The 19,884-nt window shown below is 45.7% G+C and overlaps 1 protein-coding gene across 1 annotated transcript in view; it reads left to right on the top strand.

Moving 5' to 3' along the window:
- Nucleotides 1-10,642: 10,642 nt before the first annotated feature.
- Nucleotides 10,643-19,884, top strand: part of LOC142302707 (uncharacterized) — a 65,229-nt gene continuing 55,987 nt past the window's right edge. The window contains exons 1-4 of the mRNA XM_075343824.1: nucleotides 10,643-10,793; nucleotides 11,291-11,419; nucleotides 12,930-12,980; nucleotides 14,369-14,419. Coding sequence (XP_075199939.1) covers nucleotides 10,748-10,793; nucleotides 11,291-11,419; nucleotides 12,930-12,980; nucleotides 14,369-14,419 — 277 coding nt within the window. The 5' untranslated portion in view covers nucleotides 10,643-10,747. The remainder of the gene's footprint in view (nucleotides 10,794-11,290; nucleotides 11,420-12,929; nucleotides 12,981-14,368; nucleotides 14,420-19,884) is intronic.

Raw genomic sequence — 19,884 nt, forward strand, 5'->3', positions numbered from 1 at the left:
GAGCCCCCTATAGCAGCAGTCTGGATGTGTAGTCTGGAGCCCCCTATAGCAGCAGTCTGGATGTGTAGTCTGGAGCCCCCTATAACAGCAGTCTGGATGTGTAGTCTGGAGCCCCCTATAACAGCAGTCTGGATGTGCAGTCTGGAGCCCCCTATAACAGCAGTCTGGAGCCCCCTATAACAGCAGTCTAGAAGTGTAGTGTGGAGCCCCCTATAACAGCAGTCTGGAGCCCCCTATAACAGCAGTCTGGAGCCCCCTATAACAGCAGTCTAGAAGTGTAGTGTGGAGCCCCCTATAACAGCAGTCTGTAGCCCCCTATAACAGCAGTCTGTAGCCCCCTATAACAGCAGTCTGTAGCCCCCTTTAACAGCAGTCTGGATGTGTAGTCTGGAGCCCCCTATAACAGCAGTCTGGATGTGTAGTCTGGAGCCCCCTATAACAGCAGTCTGGATGTGTAGTCTGGAGCCCCCTATAGCAGCAGTCTGGATGTGTAGTCTGGAGCCCCCTATAGCAGCAGTCTGGATGTGTAGTCTGGAGCCGCCTATGACAGCAGTCTGGATATGAAGTCTGGAGCCCCCTATAACAGCAGTCTGGATGTGTAGTCTGGAGCCCCCTATAACAGCAGTCTGGATGTGTAGTCTGGAGCCCCCTATAACAGCAGTCTGGATGTGTAGTCTGGAGCCCCCTATAACAGCAGTCTGGATGTGTAGTCTGGAGCCCCCTATAACAGCAGTCTGGATGTGTAGTCTGGAGCCCCCTATAACAGCAGTCTGGATGTGTAGTCTGGAGCCCCCTATAGCAGCAGTCTGGATATGAAGTCTGGAGCCCCCTATAACAGCAGTCTGGATGTGTAGTCTGGAGCCCCCTATAACAGCAGTCTGGATGTGTAGTCTGGAGCCCCCTATAACAGCAGTCTGGATGTGTAGTCTGGAGCCCCCTATAACAGCAGTCTGGATGTGTAGTCTGGAGCCCCCTATAACAGCAGTCTGGATGTGTAGTCTGGAGCCCCCTATAACAGCAGTCTGGATGTGTAGTCTGGAGCCCCCTATAGCAGCAGTCTGGATATGAAGTCTGGAGCCCCCTATAACAGCAGTCTGGATGTGTAGTCTGGAGCCCCCTATAACAGCAGTCTGGATGTGTAGTCTGGAGCCCCCTATAACAGCAGTCTGGATGTGTAGTCTGGAGCCCCCTATAACAGCAGTCTGGATGTGTAGTCTGGAGCCCCCTATAACAGCAGTCTGGATGTGTAGTCTGGAGCCCCCTATAACAGCAGTCTGGATGTGTAGTCTGGAGCCCCCTATAACAGCAGTCTGGATGTGTAGTCTGGAGCCCCCTATAACAGCAGTCTGGATGTGTAGTCTGGAGCCCCCTATAACAGCAGTCTGGATGTGCAGTCTGGAGCCCCCTATAGCAGCAGTCTGGATATGAAGTCTGGAGCCCCCTATAACAGCAGTCTGGATGTGTAGTCTGGAGCCCCCTATAACAGCAGTCTGGATGTGTAGTCTGGAGCCCCCTATAACAGCAGTCTGGAGCCCCCTATAACAGCAGTCTGGATGTGTAGTCTGGAGCCCCCTATAACAGCAGTCTGGATGTGTAGTCTGGAGCCCCCTATAACAGCAGTCTGGATGTGTAGTCTGGAGCCCCCTATAACAGCAGTCTGGATGTGTAGTCTGGAGCCCCCTATAACAGCAGTCTGGATGTGTAGTCTGGAGCCCCCTATAACAGCAGTCTGGATGTGTAGTCTGGAGCCCCCTATAACAGCAGTCTGGATGTGTAGTCTGGAGCCCCCTATACCAGCAGTCTGGCTCTTTGGACCTGAGGGTGACACGCCCGCTCCGGGGCTGTGGGGTGACTCGTTACCAAGCCGCGGTTCTGTTTCTGGACGCTGCGGTGGCAAGGCCCGGTTCCGTGACCCCGGCGGTGTCGTTTAAATATAAAGGGGATGATGACCATTATTTGATGACCTTCTAACTGCCTCACTTCTTACAGTGTGCTCCCACTAACTAGACTCCACCCCCCAGCCTGTCTCTGTGCGTTCCTATGGCGACATCAAAGGTGCAACTTGCCCTAACCACGGTCCAGTGAAGTGTTGCTAGTGAGAGTGTCTGTGTTTTGTGTGCATACTGGTGGATGACCTCCTCCGTACCCGGGATGGAATACTACACCTCTTGTTGAGGTGCAGTACCTCTGTGGTGACTGAAGCCTCAGGGGCGCCACACTCCCCCACAACAAACCCCAGCACGTCCTTGGGCTGGAACAAAACAAAATTACAGTGGTGTTATGACATGCAAATTTTTGTATGCTGTAAACAATGCAATGCATTTTCTTCCCTTTATGGGAGCCATTACTTCTTGAACGTTACCAACATGATAAACTTTTGCATTACACTATAAAACTTGGACAATATAAAACATCATTTTCACACTGGAAATTTTGTTGAGGAGCCCATGATGGCAAAGTTCCTTGCACCGCTCCTGATTTGTGCAAAAATCAGCAACCACAAAGAGAACAATGTGGGGCACTCGCCACTATCAAACCCCCAACGTAGGCTCTAGGTGGGCGACAGATCGTTTCTGATCACGCTTCATTACTTCTGCCACACCAGATGGGTTTTATCTCCTGTGATCTGCAAATTATGCTAGAGGGCGCTGTAATCAGCACAACTATATACAAACGCAATCCTAGTCACCCATAGTCCAGTGTCCCGATTGTCCATTTTAACTCACACCAAATAAACATTATGCAGAGAAGCCTGGCTCAACCGTTACTGGTGCTCAGAAGTAAAAAAAAGGTCAATAATTTATAAATATAATAGGAAATGACCAATACATTTTTAGCTAGAGGCTATCCTTTGGAATTATTGGTTCCAAGGGACAGTAACAGATCAGATACCACACAATCCAGTCCGCGAATGAGCTGTCATGATCCAGGCCGGCTTTTCCCTGCTGTGGTTACACCCATCTCTGGCCTGGTCATGTCAGGGGTTAACTTCCCTTGCCTCTTTCTGGATCCCAGGACACTATATCTTGCCTCTCTACCTATGGCCCAGTGCCAGTGATATTTCTGCCTTCCAGTGTGTATACTGGCTCTGGTGAGTGCTCCTGATCTGTTCTGCCTCCCTGCTACCATGTCCTGACTTTGACCCTCCCCCGTTTGTCTGCCTGTCCCGGTCCCTGACTTCCCTTTCTTGTCTGTTGTTTGTGTTTCCCTCTGCATACCTGATCTCCCGGCTTCTGACTTAGTTCTGTTTTCTGACTTTGATATTGATCCTCCCTTTGTGGCGACTTGACTTTCCTGGCTAGACCCTGACTGTTTGAATACTCTATTGCCCCCTGGTGAATCGCCTGTTAACTGCCTGCTGAAGTTACTCTGCTGTACTCCAGCTGCCTTTCTGTTACAGTGTTTGTTTGTCTCTCCTTCACTACTCTGCTGCCACCTAGTGGGGATTACACTGTACTACAGCTTACTAGCCTTTGTACAGTGTGACATCAGCTTTGTTAAAACTTTTTCACCCTTTCAACCCAATTATCAAAGGCATTATACATCATCATTGTCCTTTATTGGGTCAATCATACTCAGGATCTTGGAATTTCAAATTAAACCTTTTGTTTTGCCATAAGCGAGTGCATAATTTACGGGCTCAGCTAGTGCATGCTGATATTGGCGCTGATAAAATTAGGTCCAGACAGACCTTTCTCGCCACTCCGAAAAAAGGTAATTTCCCTTCTTTGAACTGTCCACTTTGCTCCCACATGATTAAGGGTAATATCATTCACGCATCCACGGCCGGGTAAACACATTTTCATCAACGATTTTTTCACGTGTGACAGCTCATTTGTAGTATACCTCATCAAATGCCCGTGCAGTCTCGGATATGTTGGTTAGACCACCCAGCATATCCAGGACCGCATCGGCAAGCATAAATCTGTCGCCCAGGGAAGGGGCACTCTGTCCCGGGTGGTTGCAAATGGGGAATGTCACTCTGGTGGCCGTTGCCTGGTCCCGTGCCCTGGGGCTTCTCTTGTAATGGGAAGTAACATATTTTTCAGACTATAAGATGCACTTTTTTCCCCCAAATGTTGGGGGAAAGTGGGGTGTGTGTCTTATAGTCTGAATGTAGGGCTGTGGGGAATGAGGGTGCTGCCGTGGAGCATGTCATCGGCGGCACGAGCAGGCTGTAGCAGCGCCTGCCGTGACCACGTGCATTTAATATGCACGCCCATCATCCCGCCCATAATCTCTCAGTGCTGACGCCGGAGCTGACAGGTGGGCGGGATGATGGGCGGGGGATAACCAGCCGGCCCATGTGATCACCCCTGGCAACTACAGCCTGGAGTGATCATGTGCGGCTGTATTCACTGCCCCCCGCGCATCATCATCATCATCATCAGCGTGGGGTGCAGTGAATCAGTACACTCACCGGCCACGATCCCTTCAGCACCGTGATGTCCTCCTGTCTGTGCCGGCGGCAGCTGTGTGGAGACTAGCGGTGCGCACAGCGATGACGTCTGGAACCTTAACGGACTGCAGACCTAATACTGACACACTACTAGAAGTAGCCCGTGGGACGAGCCTACGATGACCTAGTCGTCTCGACACAGCCGGAGAACTAAATACTCTAACAGAGAGAAATGTAGAAAAACTAATCTGCCTTAGAGTAGTCCCCAAAGATATAGATAGCCCCCCACATGTAAAGATTAGGAAAACACAATACGTAGCTAGAGAACAGATTCAGCAAAGTTGAGGCCCAAAACTATCTGCATAGGAAACAATAGGAAAGAGCACTGACTGCAGCCATAAAAACCCTAATAAATACCAGCACGCCTAACATGGAAAAATACTGAGAATAAACAGGCTCTCCCCTGCTATATCAGTACTCTGGTGTTACTGGGATCCAAGAAAAACATTGATATAGAGAGGGGACTGAATATTGTACCAAACATGACAAAACACAATACATAACAGAACATGGAGCAAAATCACAAGAGAGTGAAAACCATAAGCAAAGGTAAAAGACCAACTTATCTGAGAGGAGTTCTGGTAGACACAGAGAACAGGGCTGGTTTCAGGAAGTCCTTAGAACACAGGAAATACAATTGAGCACCGGCAAGGAACAAAAGGAAGCTACATAGTTATATAGGCCCAAACCAAATGGCCTGATTGCAAATCCTACTCAGCTGTCCGGTTCGCACTCAGCAAGTCAACTGCATTACCAGCGCTGACCACAAGAGGGAGCCCCAAACTGGAATCCAATTCAAATGTATTCACAACAGACTAGCATACTAGCTGCAATACCATCAGCCCCAGTAGAGACATTCTGCAGTGGCGGCTCCCTACACTTAGCTGCAACACCGCAAGTGGCGTCACGAATAAACTTTATTCCCCAATCCCCTGTAAATATCCCCATTACAAAAAGGGCCCAGGGCACGGAATCAGGTAATGGCCACCACCGTGACATTCCCAAGATGTACACTGCCCTGGACCGAGTACCCCATATCCCTGGGTACTACGTATTCCTTCTCCTTCATATATCCCGATCACTATTTCTCCCGTCATCTAACCCTCTTTCTGTTGGCATTTTACACCACTGTCCTTGTTTTGCCTGATTTTTGATTAATCTGACTATATACTTTTCCAATGGTATTATACATATATGTCTATTTGAGATTCTTTGATTGCTGTGATTAATACATATGTCTTACTTGTGTTGATTGATTCTTTCTATTATTGTAGCAAAATAATGTGTAGTTATTTTTTCAAATGACATATTGTGAATAATGTTTTGTTTGTTTTGTTTATATTATTTAGACAGTTTATTGACCAAAAAAGGCCAAAAAAGAGCCGAAACGTACATTGGATGCTGTCTTTTCTAATTGATCACTACTGAACCAATAAAAATCAACGTTTATTACATCTGGAACTTGCAATTTTCCCTTTTTTCAAATTGCCGAAGTATTATATTTATATAACAAGAAAAAAACATTATCTGGAAGCATATTAACTATTTTACATTTTATTTACTATTCGGCATGCCTGTCACCAGGTCTGCGGCTTCCCAGCTCAGGGCAGTCCATGTACCCCGGCACGCCGTAGCTGAGGCCCAGAGTCCGTGTCCCCTGGTCACAGGACATAGTGTTTGTCGTGCCAACTAGGGCAGGTTCCCGGTCTGGTGCGGTTTGTAGGCACTCCAGTGCTGCTTGTAAGTGACCAATCTTTACATCCAGGGCACCGCTGGTCATCCTGCATACGGAGTCCCTCCACGACCCAGGTGCTCCCTTGCTCCTCCATTATCTTTTCGGGGAGGTGGGACTCCTGAGACCTTTGGTAAGTTTCGTTTCTCTTCTGTGGCTGTAGGGGGTGGGCACATCTTTACGCGCCATGCTGCAATCCAGCCCACAAAGGGCGCGTATGCATCCAGTCCTTCCGATAACACATGCCGCCTGTTCTTTTTCAATGGTTGCCAGCACATAGTCTTTTTACACAGTCTGTTAAGGTGCACAGTACCCGTGGCAACGGGCATGAATTCCTGTTTTTGACGCCAAGTTGACATGCCCGCACGCAAGCACATGCGGGCTTTCATATGTCTTGCACTGAGGAGAGGCTTCCGTTGGGCCATGCTGCCATAAAGGCCAGACTGGTGGAGGGCTGCAGTGATAGTTGACTTTGTGGAACTTTCTCCCATCTCCCTTCTGCATCTCTGGAGCTCAGCCACAGTTATCTTAGGGTTCTTCTTTACCTCTCTCACCAAGGTTCTTCTCCCATGATTGCTCAGTTTGGCTGGACAGCCAGGTCTAGGAAGAGTTCTGGTGGTCCCAAACTCCTTCCATTTAAGGATTATGGAGGCCACTGTGCTCTTAGGAACCCTGAGTACTACAGTAATCATTTTGCAACCTTGGCCAGACCTGTGCCTTTCCACAATTCTGTCTCTGAGCTCCTTGGGCAGTTCCTTTGACCTCATGATCCTCATTTGGCCTGACATGCACTGTGAGCTGTGAGGTCTTATATAGACAGGTGTGCGCATTTCCAAATTAAGTCCTATCAGTTTAACCCTTTAACGACCGCGGGCAGTAATAGTACATCCTAGCGGTGGTCAGCAGCCGGCAGCATGCAGTGATCGGCGCACATCTCAGCTGATTTTTACAGCTGAGATGTGTACCTGCCAGGCATGAGCAGAATCGTTATCTGCACGTGCCGTTTAACCCCTTAAATGGCGCTGTCAATATGTGACAGCGCCATTATAACGGCATCGGCAGTAAACATTTACTTACCGGCCGATACCGGAAGTTACGTGACGTGATCAGCTGACTTCTGGTGGTTGTCATGGAAGCACATGGTCATGTGATGACTCCTGTACTGCACATGAACTACTTTCAGTTTCACTCGGCCCGGAGCCGAGTGAAGCAGAAAATGAGTGTATCTGCTGTTTACAGCTGTATAGCTGTGATCAGCAGATAGTGCAGAGCGATCGGATTGTTGACCCTTATAGCCCCTGAGGGGGACTATTAAAATTAAAAAAAAAAATGTAAAAAAAGTTTTAAAAAATAAAAAAACCCAAAAACCTAAAACTTCAAATCACCCCCCTTTTGCCCCATTGAAAATTAAAGGGTTAAAAAATTTAAAAATATAGACATATTTGGTATCGCCGCGTTCAGAAACGCCCGATCTATCAAAATATAAAATCAAGTAATCTGATCAGTAAACGGCGTAGCAGCAAACAAATTCCAAACACCAAAATTATGTTTTTTGGTCACCACAAATTTTGCGCAAAATGCAATAACAGGCGATCAAAACGTAGCATCTGCGCAAGAATGGTACCGTTAAAAACGTCAGCTCCAGACGCAAAAATAATCCGTCACTGAGCCATAGATCCAGAAAAATGAGAACCCTACAGGTCACAGAATATGGCGCAAAACGTGCGCCACTTTTTTCTGACAAACTTCCAATTTTTTTTTAACCCCTTATATAAAAGTAAACCTATACATGTTTGGTGTCTACGAACTCGCACTGACCAGAGGTATCACACTCACACATTGGTTTTACCATATAGTGTACAAAGTGAATAAAATATCTCAAAGACAATAGTGCTATCGCACTTTTTTTTGCAATTTTTCCGCGTTTAGAATTTTTTTGCCGTTTTCCAGTACACCATATGGTAAAACTTATGGTTTCATTTAAAAGTACAGCTCGTTCCGTCTCTTGGAAGAAGAATGGCGAAAAAAAACCCCTGGAAAGCGAAAGTCTTGATGAAGGATTAGAACCATCTCAAGGAGGATCCCAAGGAAATGGACAGAATGTGACATAAATATGAGAGTCTGAGCAAAGGGTCTGAATACTTATGACCATGTGATATTTCAGTTTTTCTTGTTTAATAAATTTACAAAAATGTCTACATTTCCATTTTTTTTTCTGTCAAGATGGGTTACAGAGTGTACATTAATGAGAAAAAAAGGAACTTTTTTGAATTTACCAAATGTCTGCAATGAAACAAAGATTGAAAAACTTAAAGGGGTCTGAATACTTTCCGTACCCACTGTACATGTTTGCATACTGTTTTTTTTGCAACTCGGGTGTATGAGTAACTTGTATATTCTTTTTTTGCTATATAATTTTTTATTTTTGCTAAGGACTGGATAGGAAGAGTGCAGCCAGCAGAAAAAACATAAACCCTGATACACACTGGAGCTCAAATATAGAGAACAATGTATGATCACTCGCTTTTTTTCAAAAATAATGTAATTTACATTGATGAACATTTGCAGGTTTTCTGTAAGGGGGGCACCATGCCACTACATCAGGGTTTTACAAAAGATCCAACGTTTATGAACATTAAACCTTTATTTTGCCCAAAACGTGATGATAATAATTAGAGAACAGCAATGACTGTAGAACAGAGAGAGATTATAAGTAAATTTTCTGCAGGTAACAACAGTCTCCAATCAGTAGGACGTGCACCGGCCGTCGCTGTGAATGACTTCAGCACATCTGCAGACACAGGACATCACTAGTCTCTCACACTGCTCTGGTGGGATTTTGGTCCACTCTTCTTCCAGTCTCTTCCACAGTTCTTTGTTGTGGGTTTCTTGGCCTTAACTTTGCCACCAAGGATTTTCCAGAGGTTTTCTATTGGGTTTAGATCAGGACTCTGGATGGCCATTTCATTGTTTCAATGTTTTCTGTTTCAAGGAACTGCTTTACCCGTTTTGCTGTGTGACGGGGGCATTGTCCTGCATGAAAATTGCTGGCTGATTGAGTGATGAACACAAGTAAGGAACCACGTGTCATTGAAGAAGGTTCTGATCCACACTTGTATTCACTCTGCCATGTAGCTGTATGAGAGGTTTAACTCCTTCTGCAGAAAACATTCCCCAACTATGACACTTCCTCCATCACATTTCACTGACATCTTAACACACTTTGGATTCAGACATTCCACAGTTTGTCAATGAACATATGTTTCCCATCAGACCCAAATACTGTAAATTAAACTTGCTTTCATCACTAAAATGAACTGTGGACCATTTCTTCTCTGTCCACACAATATGCTCCTTGCCAAAGGTGAGTCTAGCCTTTTGATTCTATCAGCTAATGAGAGGTTTGGTCACTGCAGATTCGGCTTTCAGTCCAAATACTGTTAAACGTTGTGACACTGTATGACGAGACAGATCCTTACGCTGTTCAGTGCTGAACTGCCGAGGAATTCCAGCTGCAGTGTTGAAATGATCACCCATGGAGAGTCTTCACATTATCCTGTCCTCTCTTGCATTTGTCTTTCAATTTTGTATATGATGTTGTAAAGATGCAATATTCCAAAATCACAGACTCCTAACGACCACCTTCTCTTGCTATGACTGATCGGGTCACCCCTTTAGCTTTCATCTGGACAACCTGCTACCGGAGGGTTTCAGTCACTTTGGAACAGCACACCATTTTTGCAAAGTCAGTGCAAACTGGAAAGTTAGGCTGCCAGTTACATAGGGTTTGTCAGACAATTAAGGAAATTAGCACCAGGTGCCAGATTAACACCAATAACTTGCAGGGATCAGAAAGTGTTCTCTAATTTTAACCAATGTTCTTTTTCATTTATCTCATTTACATTTTTATCATGAGCTTTACAATAAATTCAATTTATGAAATAAACTTAAATTACTGTGAATTTACTCATGTTAGGATATAATCACATAGGACGACACAATGACCTAAACATTTAGGAAATTGTGTGTTGTTCTCTAATTTTGATCTCCAGTGTATAACCTCTGAATGGAGGCCAAATTGGTTGTGGGTGTAGGTATGTGTTTGATTTAGGAGTCGAGAGGCTATTTTTCTCACTTTATTTTAGTCAATGATATAAATAGGTTTTAAAGAGATAAAACCAGCATTGTTAAAAGAAGTGAAAGAACGTTTTACTGGTTTTGCTGCCTACTGGCACTGGAATCAGGTCCCTAGGGACGTCTTCTTACTTGTTGGGTGTGATCGGCAATGCTCCGTTGGTCTTTGTGAGGAAGAGAAAGCAAAGTGAGAAGAATCATCCCTCTTCTAGAAGGACACCTCTACCACTTATATCTAGAAGAACACACTATGATAGGTTGTCAGGACAGTTCCAGTCCATTGCACCTCATCAGCACAAAGCTTAGTTGTGGTCTTCTACAGGGTAAGCAGTGAGACCTATGTAGAGGCTCGGAGGAAGATATTGAGCTGAAGATATTTACAGATTGGGAAATATAGATGTTTATCTGTGCTTGAAGACAAGATGCAGAATGTTTATGGGATGCCATCAAAGAAAGGAGTCAAAACAGGTGAGTATAGAGTATGGATTATTCGAGAAGACAAAAACATACTTGTGATCAAGGTGGTCTTCCTGAAAGACTCTGATTGGTTTAGGGTCCAGTTCTTGGTGGGATTTAGGTTTTTCACTTCTGCCAAATTGTTGATACTTGTCTCCTAAACTTCTTAGATGTGTCTATTTCAGATGCAGATGTCAGAGGTGTACACACAGTAGATGTTGGGAGGTCCCATTACAAATATTAATATAGGACCCACTTCTGGTAATGGTTACCAATACCACACCTATAGCTGCCCGAGAAAGCACCACTTGGTGATTTTAGCATGTGGTCTACTGAGCCATATTTCAGGACATAAAGCCATGGTGATCTCAGTTCAAGGATCTAGAATCATTGGGAGGTCCAGGAATTTAAACCTTAATCCGAACCCTAAAAGATGGCTAAAATAGGTTGTCACCTACTACAACTCCTTCATTAGGTTTCATCATGTGAATGTGTCTTCTTGTCCTCAGTGTGTGAAATATCTGATGATGATGCTGACGACTATGAGAATGTGATTGACAACAAGAACGTGCTACCTGTACCAGAACGCATGAAGAGGGGGAACGAACCCCTGGGCAAAAAAGGCCTGCAACTAAAAGGTAAAAAGTTCACAATTCTAGAAGTTAAAGTGAATATCTGACCAGATTTCACAATGAAAACCTGGATATATTATTGAAGAAATTTCTAAGACTTGATGATATCGGTGTACTTACTTTGAAAGTTTATGTCAGAATGGCTGTATAATCCTGTTATTAAAAGGAGCCTTTTAAGAGTCCAGTCATGAGTCAAAGTGTATTCAGCTTACTCAGCCTGACCGATTGACAGCTTGTACTGAGCAGTTCGAGATCTCAGCAGGTAGGAGGGACACTGAGGAGCTGCCGTCAATCAGGCTGGGCTGGTGGAGATTAGGTGTAAACTTCGATTAAGTATTATTAAAGCCATCCAATCATGGATTTTCAAGGTGACCACCCTGATCGCTAAGCTGCGGTGCTTTGTTTGTCAGGACTGAATTTAGGAAGCCCCCCCAGGTTGTAGATTACTCCTGTATGACATGTCTACTTTTTGAATAAAGGTGGATTATTTGACTGTAAAGGGTGCTTTACACGCTGCGACATTGCTAATGATATATCGTCGGGGTCACGTCGTTAGTAACGCACATCCGGCGTCGTTAGCAACATCGCAGTGTGTGACACCAATGAGTGACGATCAACGAGTGCAAAAACGTGACAAATCATTGCTCGTTGACACGTCGCTCATTTCCATAATGTCATTGCTGCTGCAGGTACGATGTTGTTCGTCATTCCTGCGGCACCACATATCGCTATGTGTGACACCGCGGGAACGACAAACATCTCCTTACCTGTGTCCACCGTCAATGAGGAAGGAAGGAGGTGGGCGGCATGTTCCGGCTGCTCATCTCCGCCCCTCCTCTGCTATTGGATGGCTGCAGTGTGACGTCGCTGTGACGCCGCACAAACCGCCCCCTCAGAAAGGAGGCGGATCGCCGGCCAGAGCGACGTCGCAGGGAAGGTAAGTCCGTGTGACGGGTGTTAGCGATGTTGTGCGGCAGCGATTTGCCCATGACGCACAACTGACGGGGGCGGGTACACTCGCTAGCGGTATCGGTACTGATATCGCAGCATGTAAAGTACCCTTAAGGGTAGGATAAGGATAAAAGGCTTTCCCTGGATTTTAAAGGTGCTGTCCACCATAATATTATATTCCTCAAATGGAACAAAGGTAGGCTTAAAATAAAAAAATCTCAGCCAGAGGAGGAAGACGGAATATCTCCCGGGGGTGAGGAGGACACAGCCGCAGTGCGGAGCTGCTAGCAGGAACGCCTGGTGGCCTTTTCATCTGAATGGCCGACATCTCTTTGTAAATGATCTGAGATGAGCTGCGGATGACAAAATCTACAATTATTTAGGTGCGAAAAGCAGAATCTATTCTCCCCCTACAAGAAGAGTGGGAAGGGGAAGGGGTGCCGAAAAAGCTATGGCTACAGATGTGGTGAAATGAAACTTTACCAGGACAGGCCCGTTCTGATTTTAGCCAATGGCACCTTTGCTATTAATTTACTCCTGGTCATTGTCAAAATATTTCTTTCAGACCTGAATAACTCTGCGAACCCTTTTGATAAAGCAGGAAATACAAGTCATGGTAAGAATTAATATTTAGGTTTTAAAAACAGCCCATAATTTACCCAATGGACAAATGTGAAACCCTGTGTAATGCCTACCGTCGTTTTATGATGGGGCAAACTGAGCTCCGGCCTAGGCCTGTATCCAAAAGGCACCCCAAGGCCTGGACCTTCATGGGCAACTGCCAGGGACTTAAGAGTTAAAAGTGTATTCCCATCTACAAGACCCTATCCCAATATGTAGTAGGTATAATAATAATAATAATATTAGCAAATACCTCCAATTAGAAATGTAGTATAAGTCTCCTGATATAACCATGTCCTTACCTCATGTGCAGGGCATTGCAACTTAGGCATCCATGGTTACAACCACTAACATAGTGACCAGTAGCTAGTTGTTCATGGTCGTAACGACCACTCATACAGTGCAAGTCAGTAAGTTGCTCATGGTTGTAACCATGGATACCAAAGCTGCAATGCCCTGCACATGAGGTAAGAGACATAGCTAATCAGGAGAACTATACTGCATTTCTAATTTGAGTTATTTGATAATATTATTATTATTATTATCATTATTATTATTATTACACCTACTATATATTGGGATAGAAATACCCCTTTAATGTTATTCCCAGCCCTTCACCAATAATTTGGCATTGTGTAGCGGTAGTATTATTGGACACTTATTGCAAGTTTATTTGGCAGTATTGAAAGCATGTAAATCCAGCAGTAGAGAATAATTGACAGCACTCAACCGCTTGACTTTTTCAATTAGGAAATAAATGACTTTTATTTGCATATGGTATGAGATTTACATTCGGGCATTGTATGGCAGTAGTATTTGGACATGGAGTGACAGTATTGGGAAATATATGACTGTCTTATATGGCTAGTATATGGCAGTATTATTTGAATACTGTATAAGTGGTGAGAACTGCATGGAAGTATTTTTTTGGTTTTGTACTGAACTGTTCAGGTATAAATATTGCAGTAAAAATTGAATGTGGGTCGGTATTTTTTTTTAGTATAAACCTGTCTAAAAGTGTGAAGTGTGGGGGGGAGAAAGGACTCCATTTTATGTAAATGAGCGGGTGGTATATGACATATCTTTGATGTTGCAAGAATCTTGCCTTTCGGTATCCTTCAGTTTTGCTGGAGTGTCCCTTTAATAAGTAAGTCTATTGATCAACTTTTAATCCTAAAGTCACCATGTTATCTGTGCTCTTTATTGCCAGCACCAGGAATTTCTGCCTCATGTCCGCTGCCCCGTATAGGTAAGTGAACAGGAACTTCCTGCAGAAAATAGCTAACCGTATACCGTGTAGTGTATATATGCACTCCCCATATTCATGGATATGGACTATGGCTTATTCCATTCATTGGACATTTTACCATCTTCTTCCTTTAGGTCTAGACTTTTCGTCACCAGCGGTAAATGCAGCATTCAGAGACCCGACAGGTAAAGAAGCACAAGAACCTGTATGTGAGCTTCTAAAGAGGAACTAGTCGGTGTGAAGGCCCCCATTTAAATAGCGTGGGCACTGAGTATGTGAAGATTTCCCTTTTCACTTTCAAAGGGAATTACCAAAAAAGATCTGTATTAAGGGGATTTCCAAGAACCCCAAAAAATGTTTTGATTGCTGTAGGTTCAGCTGCTGGGACCCCTAAAGACAGGGCCTGCTCCAGGTTTTCATGGGCCCTGGGCGAAAGAGTGTCGGCGGGCCCCATTACACTTTAACACATGCCACGATTATACTCATTCGAATATAGAGGTTGCAGGCTGTATATGTGTATATATATATATATATATATATATATATCAGAGTATGTAGGCCAGCGTCCAGCTCCAGCAATGAAGCTTACAGATCTCTTCCCACCTGATAGTCAAGATCCTGCACGGACTGGAATAGGAGTCAATCCATTAGTATGAGGAAACAATGAGGAAATCCAGCAAGGACTCAGCAAACCAGGATTGGAGTAAAATTTTCATTTCTTTATCTCTCTTCAAAAGTTAAAAAAGGGACCCAGAAGGATCAGGAACCAATGTGCATGGCAGAAAGAAACGCAAATGGGACTACGCGTTTCGGCGGCCTTGTCCGCCTTCCTCACGGTCCACATATATATATATCTCCCACTTTGCGGTCTCTCCCCCATGCTCTCTCTTCTCCCCCTCTGTGGTCTCTCCCCTGTGCGCTCTCTCACCCCCATGCTTTATTTTCTCCCCCTGTGCGGTCTCTCCCTCATACTCTCTCTTTGCACCCCTGAGCTGTGTGATGAGCGCAGCATCCTTACTGCTGATTGGTGTCCCAGCGATGCAGGAGATCAGTGTTGACCACAGGTGTCAGGTGATGTCACTGGTTTCTGTTTCCGGTTTATTACTATTCATAAGCCAGGAGCAGTCAGGATGCTGCACGCATCACATAGTGGAGAGAGACAGTGCATGGGAAGAGAGAGTGCATAGGGGAGGAGGGAGACAGTTATCATACATCATAAAGGGCTCAGGATATCAGGATACCATCGGGCAAACAACGCTGATGGTGTCCCCAACAGCGAGTGGGCCCCCTGTTTTTCCAGGGCCCCTGCACTTGCCCGGATGTGCCGGGTGGTGACGCCGCCCTGCCTAAAGATTACAGTGATTAAGGTCTCTTATCCTCAAGAGATAGCTTGGCTATTATTTTGAAACCCATACACACAGAATTAAGTACTATATCCTACTGCTGCACCAGTAAAACGGGACACAATGCTCCTTTTTTCTGATCAGTGGTGGGCCAAGTGGTAGAACCCCCAGAAAGTCGATGTTTGTCACCTATCATGTGGCTAGGTGTCAAATTCTGATTCTGGTGAAATGTGATGTAGAGTGTCTATTTGAAATATTTATAAAAAAAAAAGATAAATATCTTACTCTTGAGCTAGGATCAAAATTACAGGGGACCTCTGAAAATAAAACTTATCTGCCCCATGAAATAATTCCTTTGGTTATAGTAGCAATCCCACCCCGACAGCCTCTGCTGTCAACTGTCACTATGTGGACAGTGCTGACAGCAGAGAAAGTGGTGGTGACATTATCGCTGGATGGTGGCCCTCATCCATTCTCATGACTGCTCACTCCTCTGAAGGGAAACCATGTTCCTCCCATGGTGGGCAGTGTTCATATCAAAGTTAGAATCCTTAATATTGATGTTCCTGCTGACTGGTCAAGCTTGTGCTGCTTAGCAGACCAAAGACCGGTTGGGTTTGGCCACCACTGGGACCTCGAGGTGCATTATTTGGATCTCCTTGTGACATCCTACTCTTGCCAGTTATTATACTCTATACTCTACCTCTGGTGTAATTATATTTGGTTGACCCTTTGTGCTCTGACCCAATTCATATACCTTTATTGTTCTTCTGCTGATCAACCTCTTGGAGGTCCACTGGATTTGACCCTGAACTGTGTGTCTACTCTTTTGCCTCATGTCTCTACCTCACTCTTTAAACTTTACATCATGTCTTTCCGATGTCCTTATATTTGATTCTAGCCTAGCTCGCTGATCATTCTATTATTATTGCTCAGCAACGCCTACAGCTACTCTGTGGACACAACCCAGGTGTCTCAAAAGCCAAGGCCAGATTCCTATATAGGGGTGCGAGGGTCAGAATCAAGAGTGTCCTTGAAGTCTGTGAAGGAAAGTGGTTTGCACCAACTCTGTCCATAAAAGCCCCTTTGAGTTGACGCTTTTGGTACACTTATCATAGGGATCACCTGGTCTCGTAATGACCAATCAAATTTCTTTAATTAGCCATGGAAGAAAAAATTAAAGCTGGGTTCATGTAAAGGACCAATAAAATATTTTTCCTATTTTGTGCAGTTCACAGGTCCTTGTGCTCCATATTGTATGCCTTCGTAGAATTGCTGATGTTTTTGGTGTCTTTGGACTTAAAACTGTCTGCTTCATTAGACCATACAGATAGGACTCAAAAAGACTACTAAATCAAAAAGATTAAGTTGATGCTCATTGGCTTTAGAGCACCTCGTAATTCTTTATGACCATTTTCTACTTCAACTTTGTTTCTAAAAATTTCAGATATCAGGAAAATGAATGAAAAAATGCAAGACTGTGACGGGAGTGTACAACAGAGCAAAGGACGGACGAGGCCGAGGGACGATCCAACAGGTTTATTCACAAGAACACTGGAACAGCACACGATAAGTCCACGTAAAACAGATTCGGGGGCCCTTCCCGACAATCCTCGGACCGGATAACAAAGCAATCGTCCTTACAGTAGTCCAAAGAGTTCCACACAATCCCACGGGCCGCCACACAGGCCTAGCTCCGTCCGTGTCCACAGCCACCCAGGCTGGAGCTCCTTCCTCTCTTTAATTTCAGCTCACTCTGAAGTTACAAAAAGGGAAATGCATTGTCTGTGCTCCTTGACCAGCCCACCATGTTTGTTCAGGGGGTGGGGGTCACACATCCTATCATCAATGGTTTGGTCCATCACAGGGCTCCGATATGTCTGCCAGCCACAGTAGATGAAGGGATCCCCTGCTGTGCAGCACAATGACTATTCCTTCACTGGCCAATGCAATTACAGACTAGATACACAACTCTGGATAGAAGAGGACAGGCTATGTACATAATCACATTAGATGCCAAGACTACAATTGTATGAGAGAGACACATTGAGACCAGTAGCTCCCCCAAGGAAATACATGAATTACAACTAATACAACCAGGGAAATATACATATCATGACATAGTATCACAGCATATACAGTGAGAGGGTAAATTACATCTTCACAATCCCTCCCCCTCCCAACTTGTGTACGTACTAGGGACCTCTACAGGTCACTGGTTAAGTACACACAGGCAGAGCGTTACTTACATGTGGCTTCATGCAGCCACGAATTGGCATCGTAGCTCTCCCACATCATTGCCCAGGAGAACAGCTGCAGGCAGACCACCCATCACCCCAACCACACATCGCCTGACCCCAAAACCAAAGTTCAGATCCACAGTGGCTGTGGGAATAGTCCTCCATTGTCCACCAGCCAGTTCAATGACAATCCCAGGTCCTCTATGGATTGCCTCAGGCCGAACCACTCGGGGATCAGCCAGTGTGAGGAAAGCACCCGAGTCACAAAATCCAACAAGTCTCTGTCCATCCAGCACAACCTCCTGCAAGTGCTTACCTCGATGAGCATAAGTCGTCATAACTGCGGGTCGCACCCCGTAAACTCCTGGTGGTGCAACATGGGGGGCTGAGTCACTAGCCCAGTCCTCACATAGCGGTGCCACATCTTCCTCCATGGCACTGGGCTGTAAATAATTAACAATCCGATTGGGTGCAGGATCAGTCCTCATTTGAACAGCTGGGCAGGAGACTTGCCGATGCCCTGGCTGTCCACATTGATAGCATCTGCGCTGGGTCTCCCTCCATCCAAGGCGTCCTCTTGGGTAAGGGGTAGGGGAACTTGGAGGCCGGCTCCCACCTGAAGGTGCTGTAGGGGTTTGAGGATGATTCCTCCATGGGCTGGCTGGGCATGAGGCCTGCAAATGCCCGGGACCCCGGCGTATTCCAGAAAGTGCAGTAGAAGCAACTGGAGGCACATTAACACGGGTATCAACATGTGGTGGCTTAGAGGAACGGGGAACAATGGGGACAGAATAACTGGGGGCATCCGGTGTTGTGGAGCTGTTAGGCGTCTCTCCATCCTCCAACAGAACCCTCCACTGAGGCTTGATGGTGAGCACCTCATCAGCTAGAGCAGCAGCTTCCTCCACTGTCGCTGGTTTTCTCTCGCGCACCCATTCCCGGATCTCAGCGGGGCACTGGGCAAAGAATTGTTCTTTTAGGATGACCTGGAGGAAGGTCTCCCAAGATAAGGCCTCCTCTCCCTCCAGCCAGCGATGGCATACTTGTTTCAGTCTGTGGACATACATCTTGTAAGACATTTCCCCATCACAGGCTAATGTATGGAACTTAGTCCTGTAAGTGTCTGGGGTCACGGCATAATGTTCCAGAATGGTCTGTTTTATCTTCCTATACTCACAATTCCACTGAGGGTCCATAGCTCTATAGGCGTCGGCAGCTCCACCCTCCAAGAGGCCCACCAGGTGTCTGACTCTCTCTCTTTCTGGGACTTCCATTAATCGGCACTGATGCTCAAAGTCCTGAAAGAAGCCCTCAATGTCACCTGCAGCTTCATTAAATGGCTTAAAGTCCTTGCGGGACACTCTGGAGAATTCCCTCATAGTTGGTGCTGTGGTTAAAGTTTGTCTGGAGCCTCTAGCTGCTTCCACAGCAAATCTCCTCCCCAGCAATGCTGCCCTCTCTTGAGCTCTGCGAATGGCCTCCCTCTTATCTTCTATGGTGGCCTCATCTCCAAGCAGTGCCATCTCCTCCTCATACCACACAACCCACTGACTTTTTTGGGTATTTACCTCCGGCTGCCGTCTTTCTTCCGTTTGCTGTGAGGATCCTTCCTCCACGTCATTTTGCGAGCAGACTCCTTCTAGCGCCTCAATCAGCTGCTCCTTGGAGAGTCCTTTGAAACGAACTCCTACTTCACGGGCCTTTGATTTCAGGCTCCCCAAAGTCCAGGTCTTGTACTCTGCAGTGCTGGTTCCTGATGTTGAGCCATTGTCCTCCATTCCTTCTGCTCTGATCCCAGCGCTGCCAACCAGTTTGTGACGGGAGTGTACAACAGAGCAAAGGATGGACGAGGCCGAGGGACGATCCAACAGGTTTATTCACAAGAACACTGGAACAGCACACGATAAGTCCACGTAAAACAGATTCGGGGGCCCTTCCCGACAATCCTCGGACCGGATAACAAAGCAATCGTCCTTACAGTAGTCCAAAGAGTTCCACACAATCCCACGGGCCGCCACACAGGCCTAGCTCCGTCCGTGTCCACAGCCACCCAGGCTGGAGCTCCTT

The sequence above is a fragment of the Anomaloglossus baeobatrachus genome, chromosome 4, assembly GCF_048569485.1.
Source record: "Anomaloglossus baeobatrachus isolate aAnoBae1 chromosome 4, aAnoBae1.hap1, whole genome shotgun sequence".
NCBI lineage: Eukaryota > Metazoa > Chordata > Amphibia > Anura > Aromobatidae > Anomaloglossus > Anomaloglossus baeobatrachus.